Here is a 25,016-nt window from a genome sequence, read left to right as displayed (position 1 = left end):
CCAGAGTCACCCAGGAAAGCCAAGGCTGGATCCAGGTGCATACAATTCCCTGTTTACACTGTTTTCAACAGCAAAAATCACCACAACTGTCCTGTGAAAAAGAGAATTTGGAGTGGGGCCAACAAACTGCCTTTCCTTAATTGCCTCTATAAAAACCTTAAATTAAATTTCACAACTTTCACAGTGAACAATACAGTTTGCTTTTTGAAGTTTTATGGAATGCTGCTGGCTGTGGTTGCTCAGAAGGGCAAGAAGCTGCCTGGTATGATTATAGAGGCAGGCAGCAAGCCCCACCATCAAAGTGCCCCTCAGCTGGCCATTCACGTGGGTGGGCCCATGTAAGAGCCCCACCTGCTCTGAGCCACTGAGAGGTGAGACAGGGCTGATGTTGAGGGCCATGAGACATCCCACACGCACTAGCAAGAGCACATTTATTATCGAATGTATGTCTTAAGAGGGGGCTTCTCTATCTCAGGCCCAGAAACTGCACAGAAGATGTAATGAAACTAGAGCCAACAATGAAAAAGAAGAAAATACACATGCCTAGGTCCAGTAATTCTAGATCTGGGGTATACTCAAGTAAGTTTATAAAAATAAATGGGCTTGGGCTGGGGTTGTAGCTCAGTGGTAGAGCACTTGCCTAGCATGTGTGAGGCCTTGGGTTTGATTCTCAGCATCGCATATAAATAAATAAAATAAAGGTCCATTGAAAACTAAAAATATATCAAAATAAAAAAAAGAATGAGCTCAACCAGGGTCTCTATGGAACCATGCACAGTAGCAAAAAACAGAACCAAAAACAATTAAAAACACCCACACATCCCAGAAAGGAAACAACCTAAATATTAGTCCACCCACCAAGACTGACCTGGAAACCTATGTTCCTCTAATAATGGGATGCTATGTAGTCTTTAAGACTAGGTCCATACCTCCTAAGAAAGACATCTATAATAAAGTTATCCCCCAAAAGCAACTGCAGTACTATATGTATAATATGATCCTACTTTTTTAAAATATTAAAACTGGGCACAGTGGCACATTTCTGTGATCCCAGGTACTCGGGAGGCTGAGGAAGGAGGATTACAAGCTCAAGACTAGCCCTGGACAATTTAGCAAGACTCTGTCTCCAAATAAAAGGAGTACTTATCTAGCATGTATGAGGCCCTGGGTTCTACCTCTAGTACCACACAGACTAAAACAAAAACCCCTATATCCTTGAATATTGTTATGGTTTGGATGTGAGTTACCCACCAAAAGCTCACGTGTGAGATAATGCAAGAACATTCACAGGTGAAATGATTGGGTTGTGAGAGCTTTAACCCAATCAGTGTATTAATCCTCTGAGGGGATTAACTGAATGGTAACTAAAGGCAGGGAGGGTGCAGCTGGAGGAGGTAGGCTTTGGGGGCGTGGCTTTGGGGTTTATATTTTGTATCCAGTGAGTGGAGTTCTTCTCTGCTTTGATCATCTTGTCTTGAGCCACTTCCCTCCTTCATGTTCTTCCTCCATGATGTTCAGTCTCAACTCCAGCCCCAAGAAATGGAGCCAGCTATCTATGGACTGAGACCTCTGAAACTGATAAACTTTTTCTCCTCTAACTGTTGTTATCAGGTCTTTTAGTCACAGCAGCGGAAAAAGCAGATTAAAACAAATATGTGAAGGACACTTCTAGAAGAAATTTAATAGTGGATACCTCCAGGCAATGGACCTAGGGGCCCATTGAGAGGGGGGGTTCTATTTTATATTCTTTGGTATTATTTGACTATTTTACCATAGACTACTATAGCAATAATTTAATAATAAAAATTTTTGAGAAACTAAAGATTTTCTGAACTCATTAGAATTATTAAGCACAGTAATGGAATCAAGGGTGGCTGGGCTTCACAGAAGGCAACTTGAGAGGATATGACATAGCAACAGGGGTAAGTTAAGTGGCCCAGATGTATGTGTACCATGCAGGAGATTGAGGATGGAAAGGTCAAGGTCAACATTTCTGGACAGCTTCAACTCTCCTAGGCAGCTTGCAAACATTTCTATGAGGAACTTCCTGATTGCTACATGGCATGAAGAAGGGCTGACAGCTGGCTCAGGAGGCTCCTTTGGTGATACTTACAGATCTTCCAGCAATGACATCACCTGGGCCCCATCATAGCTGGGGCCAGGGTCCTGACTACACAGTGGTGCTAGGCTAAACAGGCTACAGACAAAACACCCTGTGTTTAATCCTCAATACTATAGTGGATACGGGGATTGTTATGCCTATTTTTAAAAAATATTTATTTACTTATTTTAGTTGTAGTTGGACACAATACTTTTATTTTATTTATTTTTTATGTGGTGCTGAGAATCGAACCCAAGGCCCTGCACATGCTAGGCAAGCGCTCTACCAGCGAGCCACAATTCCAGCCCTGTTATGCCTATTTTATAGAAGCAGAAACTGAGGTTAGAATGATTTGTTCAAGTTCACTCTGCTAGCAGGTGGCACAGCTGGATTCTGAAGCCAGGTCTGCCTATACCCTTAACTACTACATAAAATAGATTTAAAGTCTTTTTACCCACTACCCATAGGACAGGAGGGGGAAAAACTTGTCTCTAGGCAGTGGGAGTTCCATTCTTCCGGCAAAGAAGGGACTGGCTGAGCTTTGTCAAGGTCCTTTCAAGCTTCAAAGTTCTACGAATCCAAGAGTCTATGTGGACTCACCTCCCTGGGGCCATAGCCTGATCAGGATGGAGGAAGGAAACGGCACAGGTTCCAGAATCGCACAAATGTGGCTGGAAGTCCTGGCTCTGTCCTCACTAGCTCTGTAATGATAGACAGGCTACTTAACCCTTCAGTCTAGTTGTGCTGTTCTATAAAGCAGAGATAAGCCCTCCTTCCTCAGAGTCAATACAGTACTGCAGAGGACTCAGCAAGGGACCTGATGGTTGTGGGGATCCTTCTTTTTTGCTGTTTTGCTTCCGGTTTCTTTAGATGCAAATACCTCAGGGGAAGAATCAGCATAGAATGTACTGAGACACCCTAAACCCATTGAAGCCTGAAGCAACATACTTGCTGCAAAAGTAGCAGGTCTCTTCCTCTCCAGAAATGGCAGATATCAGCAATGGAATGTTGGGTTATGCTAATCTCAAGATCTACAAGGGGCTGAACAGAGCTTCTCCCTAGAAGTACTGCTGTCCCCTTAACATACCTCATATCAGCTTTGCTCCAAACATAGAAAAGTCCTGCTTTTGCCAATTCCTATTCCAATGACCACTCCAACACCACTGGGCTCTTGCCCATCTATTCAACCCGGGAGTAGATACACTTGCTGGGGGAGTAAGGCTGCTCCAGCTTATAAATGGACAGCCTAGAAATTCTTTTTAAAAAAAGCGAGAGAGATTCTAATTGGGGCAGCAACCCCTCATGTAGATATCTAAAGATATCTAAAGATAAATTCATATGTATGAAGAAAGTTACATCAGCTTTGGGGAGCCAAAGACAGAAAATAACCTATGTTTATCATCAACAGAGAGCTTGCTGAATAAACTACACTCAAGATGGGACAAAATATGGCCCCAAATGACCCAGACACGTACATGCATGTGCCAGAATGGAACCATTTCTAAGACAGTAAGTAAGTCAAAGCAAGAAAGATCAACTTTCCCCATCCTGGCTCTTCATTACAGAGCCTGGTGTTATACAGAGGCAGCTATGGGCCTAGAATCACTTTCAAGGATACAGTATCATCTGAGCAGGTGGAGAAAAAAATGCTCTTATTTCAGGTCACTTTTCTGTTCATTTAACACCATAACCCAAGGACAAAACCTGTGAAAAACTCCCAAATTCCAACAGGCTTGTTCCCCTCTTCATAGCCTCATTGGATTCAGGGACAGTTCCCAGCTCTCTCAGAACCCAGGGGGACAAGAGGCAGCTTCCTTTTACATCCCTGATGGTTCTGAGTTCTGAGAAGCAAAATTCAATTTGATAACCCAGCATCTGGCAGTGAATCCAATCTCAAGGTCTCTTTCCAAATAGCATCTACAGGGGGTGCTGACAAAGGTCTCTCTCCTCTGAGGGTCTGCTGCTGTTCAGATCCCTCATCTGCTATAGCTTGCTGAATCAGGGTGGCAATCGTCAGACGGAAGGGCTGACTGTATTGGAGTTTCTGAAATTTGATTAAGTTCACTCTCTAGTCAAACCTGGACAGAAAAAAGGCAAAGGGAAGCTGCCCTTCTTCAGGTGCTGACTCAGACAAAAGCAGCACACCTGCCCCAAAGCTCAACAGGGTTCCATAGGACTTTGCAATTGATACTCCCCTTGGGGGTAAGCTCAGGGCTTACTGAATGGAGCTGCAGATTCCACTGGCTATTATTTTCTCCCTGAGCCACCAGATCACTGCACTATCATTCACTGTCACCCAAAATCATCACTTCCAAATACTCCTAAAGACCAGTGGATTTCCCCTCAAGCATTTCTGATCTCTGCCCTCCTCCCCATCCCCATCTTCTCTGATCCAAGCCCCCATTAGCCTTTGCTCTGATAACTACCAACAGCCTCCAGCCTTCAACTAATTCCTAATTTTTTTTTGGGTGGTGCGTATGGGGATTGAACCCAGGGTGCTTAAAACACTGAGCCACATACCCAGCCCTTTTTTATATTTTACTTAGAGACAGGGTCTCACTGAGTTGCTAAGTACCTGGCTAATCTGCTGAGGCTGATTTTGAACTTGAGATCCTCCTGCCTCAGCCTGCCAAGTTTCTGGGATTACAGGTGTGAGCCACCTTGCCCAGCTCCAACTGGGACTCCAGTCCATCCTCATCCCACAGCCAGAGGGCTCTTTGGAAGACACAGGTCTAATACTGTATTTCCTCCACTTCAGACATCCATCACTAACAGAATACAAAGTTCAAGCATCTTAGCATGGTGCCTGCTTACCTCTACAGCTTGCCTGTAGCTGTGCTGGAACCCCTGTGGCTCCTAAAATACCACACAGTTGCACCTGTGCCACACTGCTCCCCCTCTGAGTGCTTCATGGACTCCCAGAAAATTCTATTTACTCCTCAAGATCCAGTTCAAGTTCTAAGTACTCTCTGAAGTTTTCAATCTCTTCATCCATTTACTTAGTTCACACTACATGCTGCACAGACTTCTAGCAGATTCACCAAGCTCTGTGCAAATGTCTATGGGTTAGGTGCTCACCTGTCCCTGCTGGAATACAACTTCCTCCAAGGCAGGGTCTTACTTCTCCTCCTCCTCCTCTTAGTACCCAGCACAAGCCAGCCATACTTGGCAGCTCACGTGTATGCAATTGGGTTTCTGTATTTTGAGTCACCAGACTCATCAAAGTGATTGATGCTTCCTGATTATGCCAATTTAGGTTCCAGACAAGGGTCACTAGTAGGGACTCACAGAAAAATTCTAAATACATTTTCTCCTATGTGTACTTTAAAATGCTGTTTTGTTTTTTTCCCCCCTCTGCAGTCCTACTTCTATTTTAAAAAATGGTTCTTTTAAAAAGCCAAGCTGAATCATCTGCACTGCTCCCATACAGACTGGGTAAACTCCCCATAGATTTTCTTTTCAGAAAGAATATAATAAAAATATAATATAATAAAATTCTTGTGATTCCCTCAGGATAGTTCTGACAGCTCAGTGGGAAACATTTCTAGTCACCATGAACTGCTTCAACTAATTCCTAGAAGTTCTTTCCAGCAGCCTGCAGTAAAAGCTAACACTTACCAACCATCTATTTGGTGAGTACCAAGTATTCAACCTGCACCATCTTACTTAATCCTTACAACTGCCCTGCTAGGGAAGTACTCATATTGTTCCTATTTTACAGATGAGAAAGTTGGGCATGGAGAAAATGTTACCCCTAGTGTAGAACCCAGAACCAAATAAACCACTACAATCTACTGCCTTCCTCAAAGGTCAAATTAAAGGCACACATGAGCAAATATATCCCTTACAACCAGCTATCTGAGAGGTCAGCCTCACCTACCCAGCTGTTTAAGTGATCTGCAATCCCAGGAAGAGAAGGGCACATGTGGCAGGCTGGCACTTCTGCACCAGACAGAGAAGCCCAGGCCCATGCAGGGAGTACCCACTTATCTCTGCTTTCTCAGCAGAGACCCCTACCATAGTACCAACACTCCTCCCTCAGAAGCCCACAGTGGTCTCTGAAGAGGGCTCCAGCCTATCAGTCCTCTCCTCTTTCTTTTTTCCTGTAAAAGGATCCCAGGGACATCTATTCAAAATACGGATCAAATCATGTTACTCCTCCACTTAAAAGCTGTTCATGGGCTCCCCAGTAACCTGGGCATAAAGTGGTATCCTCTAGTCAACCTATATTGCTTTACCTTGTACCATGCCAATTTCTATACTATATTGAACAATCAGAGGTTCTTGGAATAAACTACGAATCTCTCTTTCTTTCTCAGAACAACACCTTCCTCTTCATTCTCACCTGGCTAAGTTTTCCCCTCCTCTCCTCTGGTCTTGGCTCCACAGTCACTTCTGCCAGGCCCTCCCATGGTATTCGTCACCTCATGTCCCACACCCCAGGCTGAGCTAGCCTTTCTCTGCTGGGCTCCCACAGCACTCTGCTCCTGCTACTATTAGCTTTTTTAGATCACCTTTCAACTATCTTTTTACAGGTCAGTCTTCTTTATCTATACTGTGAGCTCCTTGAAATAGAAACAACTAAGGCCTTGAACTCTACTTAGTGTGGCAGACATGTTCTAGGTGTTTTACATGTGTTAATGTTTAACTCTTCCTAATAACTCTATACTATCACCCTTGTTTTACAGATGAGAATAATGAAGGCACAAAGAGGTTAAACAAAATGCCCAAGATCAAAGAGCTAGAAAGCTACCAGAATTTGAACTCAGGAAGCTTGGTTCCAAAGCCAACTTCTTTGAGCCACATCCCCAGTCTGCTTTTCAATTTTATTTTGGTAGCAGGAATGGAACCCAGGGCACTTAGCCACTGAGTCACATACCTAGCCAATTTTATTTTTTATTTTGAGACAGGGTCTTGCTAATGTGCTGAGGCTGGCTTTGAATTTGCCATCCTCCTGCCTGAGTCCTCACAGCTGCTAGAATTACAGGCCAGCGCTGTAACACCTGCTCCAAAGCCCTCTCTCAACCACCGTATTATACAACACTTGCCTCTCCAGGCAAAAACCCTGTTGTTCTGTGAGGAATGAATGAATGGCCACTACCTTTAGACTGTCTAGATCTAATCCATTAAAAACAGGCAGAGGGAGGTCATGAAAGAGAGCTGAAGGAGCTCACAAGCACTGTTTACAAGTAGGGATTCTCTGGGCCCTACAATTACATATTCTGCTCTTCCTTATCTAATGCAAAACTACTCAGCCAAGTGGGAAAGGCGCCCAGCCCAGCATGACTACCCTCTTCCCCAATGGGTTCTCAAAACCAAGCAAAGCCAACCGGTTTCCTCCAGTGAGGAAACAGAGCAAAGTCTATTCTGCCACAGAAGGCGGCTGTCATCTCTTCCTTCCGCCAACAAAAGGGAAACAAACCTGGGGAGTGGGGTTGGGCAGAGAACGCCTTCAGAAAAATGAATGCCCCTATCTACTGGTTAGAAGGTGGGGCCAAGTGGCGTGGGAATGGGCGGGCCTGACCTGCACGGCAGGTGAAACACTGACCACAGCAAGCTCTCCCCTTGGGGAAGACCAGCCAAACGTGGACCTGGCAAGCAGGTACCTGTGACTAGCACCTGAACGCCGCCCAGGATCCGAAAATTACCCAGCAGCGATGATACCGGTGCCAAAGGGTGAGGGTTCCAGGAGGAAGCCCGGCTGGTCCTCCCGGGGGACTAGTCCTCTAACTTTCAAGTCACTCTTAGGATCAGGAGGGAAACGTGGAGAGGCCGAGGGCGTCTCTCTGGGAAAACCTGACTGGATTCAAACGCTCAACACTTCACTCAGTGGCTGAGTGACTCCGGGCAGGGCTGGCTGTGCCCACTTCCCAAGGTTGCGGCGGAGACTGAGGCTCCCGGAGGTCGCCGCCCCCGCCGCCCGGGAAGAGCAGACCCCCAGCGGAGGAGGAAGCATTCAGCTGTTGCCATCTGTAGGGCCCGGATGGTTTCAAGCTGTCACCCGGGTCCCACCGCCAAAGCCGCCGAGGCCCGCCGGGCCAACACGCACCCCCCGCCCGGCTCCCAGTTCTGGACCCCCGGCCTCACCTTCCCCGGGTAATCAGCGCTGCTCGCCCATAGTCCGCAGCCCGGAGCCGGGGCTGCTCGGCGCTCCGTCCCGGAGGGCCAGGGCCGGGCCGGGGGCGTGGGAGCCGCTCACCGCCGCCTCCCAGCACAGCCGCGCGAACAGCCGCCGCCGCCGCCGCCGCCTCCCTCCATGGCTGCGGCGCCGCCACCTGACAACGGAAGTGACGCACCGCCCCTCCCCGGCCCGCGCCGCAGCCCGCCCCACCCCCTTGCTGAGTCGTCGGCCCCGCGCCCTGGGCTTCGGCGCCATCTTGACGTTGGGCGGAAGCCTTCACGTAAGACTCCAGAATCGGACTGACGATTGGCTCAGGGTGGGGTCTGGGCCGAAGATTGTGAGACCATAGGAGGCTGAGACCCCAAGGGGCGGTATTTAACCACAATCTAAGAGTGCGGTGAGGCTGGGACGGAGGCACCGCCCCACCTAGACTCCACAGAATCTCGCAGGCCCTACACTAGTGCTGCTGGGGTTAAAGTCTCCGGCAGTTGGAAGATCGGTCGGTTGTTGTGTATTTATCAGAGAAAGGCGATCCTTCTTTGATTTTCATTTCTCGATTTCTGAAACTCTGCGGAAAGCGCTGCAGTTAGACTCAATGAAAGACAGGCATTCCTGTCGCAATGCTCACAATTCATTTGCCTCTCGGCCCTTAGAAACCTTGAGGATGGTCAGACCAGGAAGGTTTACAGTGAAGAGTTCCTATTAACGATTCCAGTCATTTAACCTCACTCCCTTCCGCTACAGTTTCAGCCCCTCCTGATATAGTTTCAATCCCTTTCTCCTCCTCCTCCTCCAGCAACCACGCCCTCCATGAATCAGCTTCTTGCACTAGCAGATGAGCCCTTTAAAGGGATTGCATCAGGCTGGTGACTCACTGGAGCCCTTTGAGAGCTCCCCTGGCATGCAGAAGCAGCTAGAAGGGCTCAGGGGCAGCAACAGCAGCAGCTATAGCCCCACTCCTTTGTCTCAGAGAAGTGAGCAGGGTGCTTGCTGCTTGTGATTGTTTAGCTGTCTTTCCATTTGTTCTCTGGGCCACCCTGAATCTACATGTAGGCACACGTGGCCAAGCCTGTGTGCACTGCTGGGTTTTCCTTGGGTGTGTGGCCAAGCACTTATGTGTATGTGCCTTTGTCATCACACAGGCAATGCCTGCCTGGAACATGAGGGCTGGTCTGAGTGAGGTCTGACTGCCTCTGATTGTGCCCTTTCTTTTGTTTCTCTGAATGTCTGGTGTCCACTGAGCTGCTGATCAGGATGAATAGCAATACTAATTAGAGCAGCTCCCATGTTGTGCCCCAAACTGTGTTAGAGACATCAGCATTAGGCATCTGTTTACAGATGAGGAAGCTAGAACTCAGAAAAGAGCAGTAACCTGTCCAAAGATGCACAGCTAAAAATCGCAGGGGTATGATTTGAATCAAGTCTGGTGGATTCCAAAAGATTAGGATCTGAATCCCTTCTTTGTCACTTACAAATTGGGTAACTAGATGCAAGTTCCCTTACCTTCCCACTGTCCAAATTAGGGATAACACTTTACAGGATCACTGTGAGGACTGAGTGATTTATGGAAACAGTTTCTTATAGGACCCAGGGAGTGCTCACACTCATCTCAGTGGCAGAGCCTCCATGAGGTAGATGACCAAAAGATGGGTACAGAGAAATCAAACCCCAACCCACCACACTTCTTTCTCTGATAAAGGGAAAGCCTAGGGATTCCGGAAGCCTTGACTCTGACAAGAATGAGTTTTGGATTTTCCAGAACTCTAATTATTGGCTAGATGAATCACTTGGCACTGATACCACCATCCCCATCCCCAGGAGACTCTCAGCTGATTTAAAATATAGGATTTTTACAAAGAGGAGAAGGAGGAAGAGAAAGAGGGGAGGAGAGGAGGCAATGAATAGAAACTAAAGGTGCCAGCCAGAGGAAATGAAAAACTGTCATCAGGACACCAACATGAGGAGATTGCTGGGACACATACACGGTGATATGTTCCTGCTGGCTTTCCAACTCTGGCTCACTGGCTGCTGTAACAAAGTGACACCTGTCACAACAGCACAAGATGGTTGCTTAATAAGGTATAGGAAGATCTGCTTGTCACCAAAGGAGGGAGGAGACACTTGACCCCAGGGGCTTTTGAACCCCAGTCATCCTTCCTGCAAATTTTTGGCCTTGGTGTGGGGCCAAGTTCTAAGGCCTGGTATGGCTCTAACACTGTGGCTGGGTACAACCACTGAAGTGGGGAGAAGAAGCATCTCCTACATCATCTTCAGTGTGATGTCAAGAATGCTAGGAAGAAGGCTGAGGCTGTAGCACAGTGATAGGGCGCTTGCCTACCACATGTGAGGCACTGGGTTCGATCCTTAGCACCACATAAAAATAAACAAATAAAATAAACACATGCTATCCATCTACAACTACAAAATTTTTTTTTAAATGCTGGGAAGAACTGGGGATGTGGCTCAGTGGCAGAGTGCTTGCCTGGCATATAAGAGGGCCTGAGTTCAATCTTTAGCATCACAAAAAAAAAAAAAAAAAAAAAAGCTGGGAAATTGAATAGTATGTATAGTATTGTAGTTAAGATCATGGCATTTGAAGGTAGCAGACTTAAGTTCAAATCCCCACTCTGCTGCTCATCTTGATTAGACCATTTAATCTCTCTGAGTCTGTTTGCATATATGTAAAATGGGCCTGTTAACCTATGAGGTGCTCTATCCCTGAATTATATCCCCAGCCCTCTCTGGGTCTTTCTGGAACAATGATGAGAACTCAAAGAACCCCTGCTGGTGGGGATGCCAGACTCTGGAACTCACTGGACCAATTTAGGTCCTACCCAGCTCGGCCATGTTGAGAGCTGGACAAGCTACATCTCTTCTATGTCCCTGGGAAATGTGAACTGTAAGCTGCATGCCCACCTAGCTACATCAGAGACCTTGTAGTCACCTCCCCACAAATAAGAGACCCCTGAACTCTTCTCTTCTTTCCAGGAATGGGAGGAGAGGGAAGGCATGCTGTGACACTTGAGCACTTAGAAGTCCTGGGGGTTCTGACATCAAGCAGGCCCCCACAGTGGCTGAAGGCGCAGGAAGGTTGGATGTGTGTGTACTTGAGCAAAGGCCACACCATTCAGACTCCATGAGACAATAACATCTTGAAGTACATTTTCCATGATATTCCTGGGCCCTTCCTTTACACAGGTTACTCTGCATTTGTTACTTCAGGAAATGAAAGATAGGACAGAATGCAGAATCCATTTTTAGCTACTGAATTCCAAAAGCCAGACTTCAGGGAAGAATGAAAAGAATTTCTGTGCAGAAACATATTTAGAAAACTGTGTGACAAGGATCTGGGAGTCTGGGGTGGGAAATGGGTCCCTGCCCGCAGAGAGGGTGTCAGCTAGGTCTCAGGGACTGAAGGAAAGCAAGAGCCAAGCTCATTTTCCAGGATGGGACTCCAGAGAGGTAACAAAACCCTCCAGAGAAATGCGACTCTGGAGCTATGTGCTGCATTTGATCAAATTGGGCCCAACTAACTTAAGACCCAAGGATTCACTCTGCCTCACATGATCTGGGGAAAAGCAAGAAAGAAAAAAAAAATCTGTCACCTGACAGGGGTATGGGTGATATGCAGAATGACTCAGCAGTAACCTCTGAGGGCTGATGACAAAAGACTAAAGAAAAGGAGGACTAGATGACCATCACTTCAGACTACCCTCAAGGCTTTGGCACCCCGAAAGGAAGGGCCCTTCAATTTTAACATAATTCAGAGGAAAATGCAGGGAACTTGGAATTGACTGCAGTTAAGTTTCTGCCACTCTGGCTGAGTGGGGGTGAAATAGGAACTCAGAGTGAGTTAAAGAAAATCCAAGTTCTGGTTCCTGCATGTCAGAAACTGGAACCAGGGGCTGGGGGCACAGCTGGTGGTCCTGGTTTCAATCCCCAGAAACTCCTCCTGAAAAAAAAAAAAAAGAAAGAAATTATAACCAGCAATACTCCTGGCTCACAGGCCTTGTTTCATTTGTCCCACTCACCCCTCCCATTTCTCTACCTTCCCAGCCTGTCCATCAGTTGTTACATGGTATTATCTACCCAGACCCGAGCTTCCCACTGAAGGACTTTTGTACTGGCAGTTTCCTTTGCTTTCCTTTTTTCTTTATTATTGAGCACTAAGGTCTGAACCCAGGAGTGCTTTACCATTGAGCTACATCCCCAGGCCTTTTTTTTTTTTTTTGAGATAGGGTCTTACTAAGTCACTGAGGTCTTGCTAAATTGCTGAGGCTGTCCTCGAACTTGTGATCCTCCTGCCTCAGCCTCCTGGGTCACTGGGATTACAGGGGTGCACTACCACTCCCAGCTCTTTAAAAAGCAGTCTCCTTCTCAGTTTAAATTTCACTTCCTCAGATTACACTTTCAAAAATAAAACCACCTCTACTTATCTTTCACAAAGGGCCCTGTTTATTTCCTTCCCAGAATCTGTACACATTTTTACTTTGTTTGTATATCATGTGTCTGCCCACTTGAATGTCAGCCACCTGAGGACAAGACCCTTGTTCCTTCTGATGTTCCCTCAGCTGTCACCACTGTGCCTGGGGCATATGCTCTATGGAATGGCTGACTGGTGGCAGTCAGGGACTTCCTGGCCTTCCATAGGCGGGTGGGCACTGAGTTTCCTCAGTTCTACTTGGGACCCTGGCAGTCTTTCCCATCGATCCAGGACCTGTCATAAAGACCCATACCTTTGGGGCCTTCAGACTCAGCTGTGCTCTTACCTGAGGCTTTGCAAACGTGTTTCTGCGGGGCTTGTGTGCTCCTTCCCATTTATATTCCATGGTCTTGTCCAGGAAGGACATGAGTCCTGTGGCTTCCCTGGCTAGCCCTGCTGAGGCATAGACACCCCCAGCATACTATTAAAGTCTCAGAGCTAGACCTTGCCTCCATTTCTAGGCCAAACTCTCAGGAAGAGCCCTTTTCAAGTTTGGAAACATTTGTAGACACATGGGCAAGTTCTGTGGAGGCTGCTGTGGGGGCTCCCTGCCTGTTCATCGTGTCTCCCCACTTGTTGAGGATCCATGGACATTTCCACACTGAGGACCTCCCTGCTGGAACTACCCCATCATTTCTTTTGCCAGCAGTCACCATGTGGTGTCAGTCTCCTTAACTCTGGCTGTCACAGGGGACTGGAAACTCAGAAAGGTGGACTTCTCCCTACTGGGACCCTGTGTTCTCTCCTGAAATCCAAGGGCATAGTTTAAGAGGCTTCTAGGACCTTGAGACAGTGAAATAAACACACTATATAGAAGGATTGCCATGGGTGTTAATAATGCAAATTCTGGTTCAAGTCTGGGGTCAGAGGGAGCCAGGAAAATGCATTTCCTACACACATCCCAGCTATTTCTGATGAGGGGGTCCACGATAACACTTAGACAAAGACTGAGCTAGAACATGAATGCAGTTGACTCTGGGCTACTAGTGTCCAACAGCATTCCTCTAAAATCTCAAATAATGTGAGTGCCTTGAGGTCAGTTGCCCTGCCTTACCAGAGCTAGGGCACAGCAATTCTCAAGCAGGATTTCATCTTGTTTTTTGCTGACCACATTCCCACGAGATCATAAGTTCTTCTCCAGACAGGTCCAGGATCTTATTTGGCAACATGTACTGAGGAGGCACATGACAGCCATGCTGTGACTATCTGATGAACACAAACTCTCTGGTTCCAAGGGACAGAGCCACTTTCACTGAAATGCTTGTCTGCCTGTGGCAGGTTTGGAATGAGCACAGGAGACTTGGGTTTTAATCCTAAGGACTGGATGATTCAGAATCAGGATTGATTTGCTGTTGGTTGAATTTCCACACCCAAGGTTCAGGCCCAGAATACTCCAACCTCTCTACTTCAGGAAAGGGCAATGATATTAATAGCCTTTTCAACAGTATCTGAATAGAAATGCCACTTTCACTTGACCACACTGACATACTCTCCTCCAAGTTCTCAATCTTTCCCTTGTATTAGAATCACCTGGGAAACATAAAAAGTCCTACTGCTTGGGCCATACCAATTAAATCTGAATCTCTAAGTGTGGGAGGGGTGATTCCAATGTGCAGCCAAGTTTGAGATACTGCGCCCTATTACACAGGGCCACAGGAAGCCTAGCACACAGTGGGGAAAGCATAAGACATGGACTTCTTTGTATCTAAGTTTGGTTTTATAAGAAATTAAACACAATTGAGAGAGAAATGGGGAATTGGAGACCAAGCACATTTAATAATCCTCACAGGGAGAGGGTTGAACTATTTGACAGATTCCCTAAAATAGTAAACCAGACACTTGTATACAAAAAAAGAGGGGTTGTCATTTACCCCAAGGCCACAGGCAGACAGATAGGATTCTGGGTCCCAAGAAGAGTCTGAGGAGTGGAACCCTGTGAAAGGCAGTGGTGACAGGTGGTGTAGGTCAGACACCAGGTTCCAGGAAGGGAGGGGTGACAGGGAGTTGGTTCATAACACTGGAAGCACCTGAGTTGGTGTCAGAGCTTGCTAAGGGCAGCCTCACTTATATTTTTTGGAAGGAAACTCCTGCCGGCCTTGGCCCTTGCTGCCAAAGTTGCGCACACGGTGGATGATCTGCAGCTGCTCCTCGATTGTAGCAGTGATGTTCACGTTATCCGGGATGTGGACGTATCGGACATTACGGCCTGTCACAAAGAGGTCATCCAGCTCAACCTGATGCCCCCATCGGTCCGTGTAGGTGACCTTGGCCAGGCGAATGTTCATGAAAGCATCCACGTTGTCAATTCGTCCACGGGCCACACTCTCATCCCGCAGGTCCACAGTGGTTACCTGGCCCTGGAGACCCTGTAACAGGATGATCAGGCTGTTCTCGGAGATGGTCCGCTCCTTCACTGAGTGGCTCACTGCCATTCTGCCACACCGGCTGGTTGCTTGCTGTGGGCAGGAGAACATAGATGGGAGGTGCATCAGGGGGTATATTGCCAACACATCTCCACCAGATCCTCAAACAAAATTTCCAGCACAGACCTCCCCAAGCCTGACCCCTCCCCAGTTTTTGCATCTATAGACAAAAGCTGTTTCACTGTCCATGTCTCATAGAATCTTCGATCACCTTGCAAACCAAGGGTTAGTTATACTTATTTTATAAATGGGGAAAATATGACTAGGAGTAATTCTTATAACTTGCCCAAGCCTATACAGCTGCTGAATGGAGATGCTGGACTCAAATCCATAGCTGCCTGATCTCCAAGCTGTATACAAGTGGTTCTGAGTGCTCACTGTACCATTAGAATCATCTGGTGAGGTTTTTTTTTTTTGTTTGTTTGTTTTTTGTTTTAATGTTTTCAATATATATATTTTTAATTGTAGATGGATATAATACCCTCATTCTGTTTGTTTATTTTTATGTGGTGCTGAGGATGGAACTCAGTGCCTCACACGTGCAAGGCAAGCGCTATACTGCTGAGCCATAGTCCCAGCCCCACATTTGGTAAGTTTTTAACCTGGTCTCCACATCACAGAGATCCTGATTCATTTGGTTAGTGGGTTAGGACCCCAGCATCCTACTTTTTAAAAATTCCTTGGTAATTTTAATGTGCAGACAAGCCTACTCCAAAGTATAGTTTAAGATGGCTGTAGCAGTGCACACCTTTATTCCCAGTTACTCAGGAGTCTGAGACTAGGGAACAGAGTTCAAGCTCAGGTGCGGAGGTGCACCTCTAGTCCCGGTGATTTGGAAGGCTGAGGCAGGAAGACCACAAGTCTGAGGCCAGCCTCAGCAACTTTGTGAAACCCAGTCTCAAAAAAAAAAAAAAAAAAAAGAAGAAGAAGAAGAAGAAGAGCTGGGGATGTAGTCAGTGATAGAGCATCCCTAGGTTCAGTCCCCAATACCAACATCAATGAAACAAAGAAAGAAAAAAAGATTTTGATGGGCCAGGGTTGTTGCTCAGTGGTAGAGTGCTTGCCTAGCATGTGTGAGGCACTGGGATCCATCCCTGGCACCACATAAAAATAAGCAAATAAAATAAAGATATCGTGTCCATCTACAATTAAGAAAATATTAAAAAAAAAAAAAAAAGATTTTGAGCTGGGCATGGTGGCCCACACCTGTAATCTCAGGGGCTTGAAAGATTGAGGCAGGAGGATCACAAGTTCAAAGCCAGCTGCAGCAATTTAACAAGGCCCTTAACAACTTAATGAGACCCTGTCTCAAAATAAAAATTAGAAAAAAAAAAAAAGTACACAGGTTTTGAAAGTAGAGAAACTGAAACCTAGGTTGAATTCCCACTCTACTCCCTACTCTGTAAATCTAGGACAGTTACTTAATGTCCCTGAACCTGTTTATACATTTATTAAACCATAGGCTACGTAAAGCTACCAGACTTTCACTACATTGAAGATACTTTCTTTTGCTTTCAACATGCCCTGATACTGAATGAGCTCACGATGCTTTATCTAGCTCTCATTTTCAGACCCCCAAGTCCAAGGTGGGGGAACCTTTACGATCTCACTCAGAATCCCGACCAAGGCCATGCAGAGTAGCATTAGAAGCGTCAAGGCAGGTTACTCCACTGATGAGGGGGCTGAGGGTTGGTCCCGGGAAGGGTCCAAAGACCCTTCAGCCTGAGACTGGGATCAAGCAAGGGTTGGGGGCCGCCGCTGTGACTGCAAAGAGCAATCACTGGAACCTGGGCCCAGGCTCTAGGACAGGCTCTGACACTTCCCAGGAGGGAGAAACTGCGCCAGCCACTTGGCGTCTTGAAGCCTGTCAGCCCCTTGGTAAACGGGGACGCCCAGGCCGCTCTCCACACACAGCAGTGGTAGCAGAGCAGGGAGAGCGGCTACTCTGCTTGTCGGGGAGAAGACGCTCCCCGGGGTCCCCCGCGCTCCGCCCTCGTGCTCCCCGCACTCCGCCGACTCGAACCCACCGCGCGCGATTCCTTCCGCTTTCCCAGTCGCGGCCAAGGCCGGTCGGCGCCTAGCTGCGTTGCCTCCTGCCTTCGCAGCGCTGAGAAGCCATGGCAACCGCGGCTCGCGTGGCCACAGCCGGGCCTCAGACTACAACTCCCAGGAGGCCGCGCGGCGTCGGGCTTCCCGACTCTTCTGCGCAGCCGTGCGGCCGTCGTTCCGCTCACACTCACGGACCGGTTCTCAGGGTCCCGCACCTTCCCGGCTCCCCGTGTGCAGCGAGGAGCAAGATCTGCCGGCTCCCCGAGCTGACGGTGCTGCGCGAGAGAGCCCATGTGAAAACAAACTGGGAAAATAGGATAAACGTCCTTAAACCGATTAAAATAGAGTGATGTGATCGGTTCTGGGTGGACGATCAGGGATGCACTGAGGTGACATTTGAGCTGAGAAGAGTGAATTGAAGCCAACCTTGCAAAAACTAGGAGAGGAACACTGCAATTAGAGGGAAGAGTTTATGCGAAGATGCTGGTGAAAATGACCCTGACAATGTGAGGGAAACAGAAAGGCCAGTGAGGCTGGGGAGAGTGGCGGATCAAGAGGTCAGAGAGAGAGCAGGAGCCACAGCCTTTAGGGCTTTGTAAGCCAAGGTCAGGAGATGGCATTTCATGGTTAGGAGCAGCAGGCTTCGTTACAGTGCCTCTGTTCTATCTGTGCCTTGCTGATTGTATGACGTCAGTATGTATGACTTCGGTTTCCTCATCTAGTATTAGAAGTGTGTTGATAAGCTATCAAAGAGCATAATGTGATTTTATTTCCTTTTTGAAAAGGTCCCTTGAAAGTTGCTTCTCTCAGCCTCAGTTTTCACATTAGGAAAATGAAAGCTAATGTCTATTTCAGAGAATTGTGAAGATTTGCAAGATTTGAGTGTCCCTCTTTTAGTTGTAAGAGCAACCAGGCACTTAGGCGGAGCTTCAGAATTTAGTCTTTTATTTCTTCACTCTTGCCTTCTTCATTGATTTCCATTTCCCCTAGGAGCCTGCCCTTTTCCCGCCCTGTGACCACAGTTGGTCTCTTGTCCTAAAAAATAAAACTTTCCCCTCCATGCAAGTTACTGGTCTCCAATCTTCCATAGTCAAACACTCAAGAGAGCCCTCTCTACCAGCACTTCCCCAAGTGTGATCCCCTTCCAGCTAACACCTGTGTGAGATAGGATTTCCTTTATACATTTCAACCAAAATAACTTATCATGAAGGATTGAATTCAGAAGCAGGTAGGAAAATCCATCTGTCTTATTATTTTTTTTTTTTTTTTTTTTTCTGTGTTAGAGGTTTTTTTTTTTTTTTTTTTTTTTTTTTTTTTTAATTTTTTATTGTGGGTTGTTCAAAAACATTACAAATTTCTTGACATATCATATTCCACACTTTGATTCTAGTGGGTTATGAACTCCCACCTTCACCCCATATACAGATTGCAGATTCACATCAGTTACACATCCATTGATTTACAAATTGCCATACTAGTGTCTGTTGTGCTCCGCTGCCTTTCCCATCATCCACCCTCCCCCCTCCCCACCTCTCCCCTCCCCTCCCCTCCTCTCTCTCTACCCCCTCCACTGTATAACCCTGAGGGTCTCCTTCCATTACCGTGCAATTTACCTTCTCTCTCCCTTTCCCTCCCACCTCTCATCCCTGTTAAATGTTAATCTTCTTCTCCTGTTCTTCGTCCCTACTCTGTTCTTAGTTACTTTCCTTATATCAAAGAAGACATTTGGCATTTGTTTTTTAGGGATTGGCTAGCTTCACTTAGCATAATCTGCTCTAATGCCATCCATTTCCCTGTAAATTCTATGATTTTGTCATTTTTTAATGCAGAGTAATACTCCATTGTGTATAAATGCCACATTTTTTTTATCCATTCGTCTATTGAAGGGCATCTAGGTTGGTTCCACCATCTGTCTTATTATGACAGATATTAATGACACTTGCAAAAATACAGAAGTCACTCATCTAAACAATTTTTTTTCTTTTGGAAAATAGTTATTTTTAAAAAAACGAACTCATGCTAATGATTTTATTATTTTAAATTGATACTTTAACTTCTAAGAAAAATATTAATAACCTATATAAACAAAAACTTTTAGTTATTTATAGTGATTATGAAGGATTCTGAGACTGAAAAATTTGCAAACTGCTGCTCTGTACAGGGCTTCCACTTTCTTACACCAATTACTCAACTCACTATAATCCACCTTGTATTTCCAACACTCTACTAACTTCTTTGGCAAAGATTACTTATGAAATTCTTATTCATTAAACCTATCACTCTCCCCACTGCCCTTTTTATCCTACAGTACTGAGACTGGGGAATTGAATCCAGGGCCTCACACATTCTGGCAAGTGCTCTATCACTGAGCTACATTCCCAGCCCCTTTTATTTTGAGACAGGGTCTTGATGAATTGCTCATGCTGGCCTTGAACTTGGGATTCTCCTGCCTCTGCCTTGTGAGTTGCTGGAATTACAGGCATGTACCACTGTGCCTGACTTACAATAGATGATTTAAAGGCCAGATACTGTTTTGATCCTTATTAGTTATGATGTGGGCTTATGGCTAAACTGGGGCAATATCAAATTTTAAATCTGGAACAAGTGACACAAGTCAGCAGGATCTGTTTCTGCTCTGTCCTGGTGATTATGTCATCGAGTGCCTCCTTCCTGGTGCTGGTGCTGAAGTCCTTCCCTTGCTGCCTACCCTTCTTGGTTCCTTCCTGGCCATTTTCTGATGGATCTCTAGTCTTCCTGACAATTCTTTGAGTTGCCTGATGCCCTGTCAGTAAATTTCTTTTCTATTTAAATAGATACAATTGGTTTCATTTTTTTGTAACTGAAAATCTTGACTAGGTTGGGCCACTTGAATGAGTTCATGTCAGGAATCTTAGATTTCTCTGTTCCTTTAGATGAGTTGTATGTAGTTCTGTTTCTAATTGCAGAGGGTCACAGATTCCTGAGAATTAGGGTGGTCTCCCCCGATCACCTGCTCTAATTGACACACAGGGCCCAACTTCCCTCTGCAATGTTTTATGGATGCCCCGGACCTTTGCCTGATCCACTCCAATGACCTGCCACTTGCTCCTTTGCCAGTTGAGGTTTTTGTATTATATTTAATTTGAAAAGTTTCTTCTGTAATCCCAGCTATTCAGGAGACTGAGACAGGAGGATGGCAAGTTTGGGGCTGGCCTGTAGGTATATGCCACTGCATCAGGATTTTTTTATGCTTTTTGAAAACAAAGCAAACTAAATAAACATGACTTTAGCTTAGACACTGAAGAGCCAGGGGTTGTGGAGCATCAGAGAAGCAGGCATGCAGCACGGGTGAGAGCAGAGGCAACCATCAAAGGTAAAGGCAGCTGTGAGAGAAAGTGATGTAAGGGCCGGCAAGGTGGCGACTGCGTGTACTCCCAGCAACTTGGGAGGCTGAGACAGCCTTTGAGGCCAGCCTTAGCAACTTAGTGAGGCCCTAAGCAACTCAGTGAGTCCCTGTCTCAAACAGTAAAAAGGGCTGGGATGTGGTTCAGTGGTTTATCACCCCTGGGTTCAATCTCTAGTACAAAAAGAAATTAAAAAAAAAAAAAAAAGAAAAGGAAAAGTGATACAAAACTATTTCACAGAAGATTGGAAACTAAGCATTGTAGGGGTCATAAACTCTAGCATTAGCAAAAGGATGAGAATAAAGAACAGAGTGAGAAATGGAGTGAGAGCCAGAGCTAAGGGTAAGGAATGGAAAAGGCCAGAGGTGAAATAAGGATCTTTTGAATATGGATGTGGATATTTTGACACTTTTTAATTTTCATTTACTTTTTTGGTGCTGGGGATTGGGCTGGGGGCCTCATGCCTGCTAAGCACATGTTCTACCACTGAGCCCCACCCCAAGCCTTCATTCTGACACTTTCTCAAATGGTGGCTCACACTCTTTAACACATAAGACAGCCCTCAATCAGAAGGCACTGAGGGAGAGAGAGGAGGTGTGTCCAGAAAGCAATATGGTTAGGACCACAGAGCCAAAGGGTGAGAGAGTTTTAGGAAGAAAAGTATATAGCAAGGTGAAGAGCATTCAGAAAGCCAGGTGGGATGGGGATCGGGTCTGTGCAGACAGAGTGGGAGGGATCCAGGAGGGAGTGCAGGTGCGGCAGCAGGCATGTGAGTGCTGGAGAGGAACAAGTGAGCAGCCAGATAGGCGAGGATGGAGAGAAGCCTCCATGGAGAAGCAGAGGCCAAGGGTGTGGTGGGAGCAGTTTGGACAGGAGGAGGAGATGAGTGCATATAAAACAGGTATTATCTCCTTATCCATTGAAGCTTTAGCTGAGGAGTGTTCAGGAATCCAGAAAACCTGTGTCTAATATCCTTAGCCCATAGTATGGCTTCCCCCAGAAAACCTGCTGGCCTTGACATTTTGGGGGGTAGGGGGAAGTCAGGGAGGCTTGCAGGGGTAAAGGGCAGAATGATCTGCACATGTGAGTTCTGGGTTCTGGCCCCTGCTCTGCTGGGACTGTTAGTGGCTGGGCAATGCAATCTGGAATCACATCTGTCAGGAAATGTTATTTTTTCATCAGAGGTACCGCTGGCCGGAAACCAGAAGAATCCAGGGTGTATGGGAGTATGGAGGTGGCAACGGTGGGGAGTGTTAAGGTAGCCAAAGAATCCAAACTAATTTCCATGGCCGTTGGACTGTATCCTGCCTTCTCACTTGAAAAGCAGAGTCAGGATCTGAGAATTTCCTCCATGTCCAATCTCAAGCTATGCGGGGAAAGCCTGCCGTGGAGGGGTTTTCCTATTCTAGTCCCTTCCTGTAACTCCCCCTTGTTGGCTATCCAGGAAAGTAGCTTCTGAGAAGGAGTTTGCCAGGACAAATTTAAAGGGAGGAAGGGGCAGGTCAAGTTTGTATTAGTTTTCAGATTTTAAGTTTTTAAGATTAGGTGTTATGCTAAGTATATTTTTTTTTCTAAAATTTGCATTTGTCTTTCTATGGCTTCTTGTGGCTTGAACAGTGTGACTTTATACGAGACATAAACCAGAGTGATGAAGCAGATGGCCATAGAGCAGAGGCATGTGACTGAGGGCATTTGATCTATGTAGAGCTGGCATCTCTGGGATCTGGCTGTCATGCTAAAATCTGTTTCTGTCTTATCAGGATAAATATCTAAGGAAAAAAGAGAATTTTACCTTTAAAAGTTTTTTTTTTTTTTTTTTTTTTCAGTACTGGGGATTGAGCCCAGGGGTGTTTCACTACTGAGCTACAGCCTTTTTTACTTTTTGAGACAGGTTCTTGTTCGGTTTCCCAACCTGGCTTGGAAATTGTGATCCTCTGGCTCAGCCTTGACAGTTACTGGGCTATAGGTGTGGGCCACTATCCTTGGCTAAAACTGGTTGGCTGAGTGTGGACTCAATTTGACATCCTACCTCCTTCACTCTGTTTTTATTACTACTTTCTTTGGGAGCCATTCAAGTCCTTGGGCTTTTCTACAACTTTGCCTCACATAACCTCCAGGGCCTTCTAACCCTCTAAGGACAAGAGTGGAACAGTTTGTAACTTAGTTGGGAAGAGGTTATAGTCGCAGAAGAGCTGAAAGGAAGTTTGAACTCCCAGGTCCCCCGCTGGGGCAGGGCTTGGACTCTGTAGACACACTAACTCACCTGGCCAGCTGGATTGGAGCCATTGAACTAGGTCTTTTTCTTTCTGGTGGCTGAGGGGACTGAAGCTCCATAAGGATAACTGACCCAAGATGACATGGTAAATGTGAGGGAGGGATGGGGATGGACCCAGAGTGCTGCGTCCTGATTTTGACCAAAGGGTATACTGGGCACTGTTGCCTAAGACCCTTGCACCCCATTGGCCTGAGTTTCAGTGAACACCCGTGTGTTGTTAGTACTTACCCACGTTTTAGGTGGAGGAATCTACCTTTTTGTTTGGTTTTGGTTTGGTTCTTTGAAGTACTGGGATGGAAGCCGGGCCCTGCACCCCTGAGCTACATCCCAGCCCCGTCTTCTTTCTTCTTACCTCCTTCTGACTCTCAGCTTTCCAAGGTTGCCCTGAACCACCATGCAAATAAACTAGTTTTTCTCAATATTTGTGCAAGTCTAGAGACATGAAACTCAAAGATTGCCTCATCACAGATCTGCCTCACCAGAGATCTGTATCTTGTTTATTTAGTGAGAGGATGGATGCGTTTGAAATCACCAGCATTCTGGGGTAGGCGGAGGGAGGAGGCTGCTGCTTCTGGGCAGCTCGTGGCCCACCTCCAAGGCCCAGGATATGCTCAGAGCAGACAATGTGGTTCCCAATGTGGCAGCATGGAGAGAGCCAGGCTCAGAACAGGACAGAACTTTTCCTTTCACCTGCCATCCAGTCAGGTCAGATTGCTTCAAGGAGACTAATCAGAAGGCACTAGGAACTTGTGCAGCATGGGTGTTACAGCAAGGGAGGCTTCTCCTCCCAACAGAACTATTTCAGGGGGTGGGGGAGGTAGTATCTTTATAGATAAGGAAGTGTAACTTTAATGGGTGGGAAGTGATTTAAATTTATTTGGTGGCTGGCATGGTGGCAGTGGATGCCTATAATCCCAGCAGCTTGGGAGGCCTAGGCAGGAGGATTGCAAGTTCAAAGTCAGCTTCAGCAACTTAGCGAGGTCCTGTCTCAAAAAAAAAAAAAAAATATTAAAAGGACTTGGGATGGGGCTGGGGTTGTGGCTCAGTGGTAGAGCTCTTGCCTGGCATGTGTGAGGCACTGGGTTCGATTCTTAGCACCTCATATAAATAAATAAATAAATATCCACTGACAACTAAAAAAAGGGGGTGGCTGGGGATGAGGCTCAGTGGTTAAGTGCCCTGGTATCCCCTGTCCCCCGCATTTATCTTTCTGTATCCAAACCCTATGCCTTGGGCCAGATGAGGGGCAGCTTCCCTGCCCTCACATTTCAGAACTAAGTTTGTCCCCATTTTTCCCAGAGTGTGGGGGCCACAGCAATCCCTGTACTTGGCTCTGTGTTAGGCAATGCCCAGCTCATTTTAGTTTTTGTACTACCCTCTGTCAATCTGGAAATCTCTTCTATAGGAATGAAAGGCCCCTGATATTGCCTGGCTCTGGACCCACTGTTCCCTAGTCCTGGGAGGGAGTGGTGGTGCAGGGCTGCTGCTCCCTCCTGGAACATCAAGGCTGGGCCCCAGATCCTTCATGAGGGTCCCAAGGGAAGTTGCTCTGCGGGTCCCAAAGGAAAGTAGAACACCACATGTGCTTCCTGTGCACCCAACCCGAGGCTCTGCCTGGTGACCGACGGTGAACAGAGGAGACAGATGTCACTGCACACCAGGCTGGCGTCTTTAGAAGGCAAGCACACTACGCGGCTGAGGCAGCCTCTGGGGGTAAGGAGTACAGAATGAGGCTGACAGGCAAACACCCTCTTGGTGCGCAACTCCAAATGGGACAAAGCCACGTGCACAGGCAGATGTGCAGAGAAGCACAGATGCCCCAGGTGCCCTGCTTGGGGCCTGGCTGAGGGTGACTTCCATGGCCTGGCTCACCCTGCCTTGGAGGTAACAGTTCCTAGTGAGCCGGATGAGGAAGGCTGTCTAAACTGGGCCCCGTGGATTGAGGCAACTGCCTTTTCCTCTTATTTCAGACCATATACAGGGCAGAATACACCCCAGAAAATGCTGATGTTTTTGTTATATAATTTATAACCATCAGTGAGATGTCGGTTCCCACAGGAAAGGTGAAGTCATAAACCTGAAAATGATCATGGGAGTGACCCCTTACTGACTCTGGGGCTCAATGTCTGGCCCAGGATGCTTTGAATGATTGCCAGGAGTTAGGAATAAATGGGAAAAATC

General features: G+C 46.6%; 2 protein-coding genes across 2 annotated transcripts in view; both read right to left on the bottom strand.

Moving 5' to 3' along the window:
• The window catches only part of Stk40 (serine/threonine kinase 40), a 43,590-nt gene extending 35,228 nt beyond the window's left edge, over positions 1-8,362 (bottom strand). The window contains exon 1 of the mRNA XM_046468842.2: positions 8,189-8,362. The gene's annotated coding sequence lies outside the window, so the exon portion shown is untranslated. The remainder of the gene's footprint in view (positions 1-8,188) is intronic.
• A 6,092-nt stretch (positions 8,363-14,454) lies between these two features.
• Lsm10 (LSM10, U7 small nuclear RNA associated) lies at positions 14,455-17,297 on the bottom strand. The gene is made up of 2 exons (XM_046469131.2): positions 17,156-17,297; positions 14,455-15,161 (listed from the first exon to the last, which is right to left on the bottom strand). The coding sequence occupies exon 2, from the start codon at positions 15,135-15,137 to the stop codon at positions 14,766-14,768; it is 372 nt and encodes a 123-aa protein (XP_046325087.1). The 5' UTR covers positions 15,138-15,161; positions 17,156-17,297; the 3' UTR covers positions 14,455-14,765.
• Positions 17,298-25,016: the final 7,719 nt, after the last annotated feature.

This window comes from Marmota monax, unplaced genomic scaffold (assembly GCF_021218885.2).
Source record: "Marmota monax isolate L192 unplaced genomic scaffold, Marmota_monax_Labrador192_F-V1.1 WCK01_AAM20220418_F8-fsc00008, whole genome shotgun sequence".
Lineage (NCBI taxonomy): Eukaryota > Metazoa > Chordata > Mammalia > Rodentia > Sciuridae > Marmota > Marmota monax.
Note: the sequence above shows the minus strand (reverse complement) of the source record. Positions and strands in the feature narration are given on the sequence as shown.

Bases quoted from the DNA above. Each gene is read 5' to 3' on its own strand.
- Lsm10 (XM_046469131.2), bottom strand. From the start codon at position 15,137: ATGGCAGTGAGCCACTCAGTGAAGGAGCGGACCATCTCCGAGAACAGC.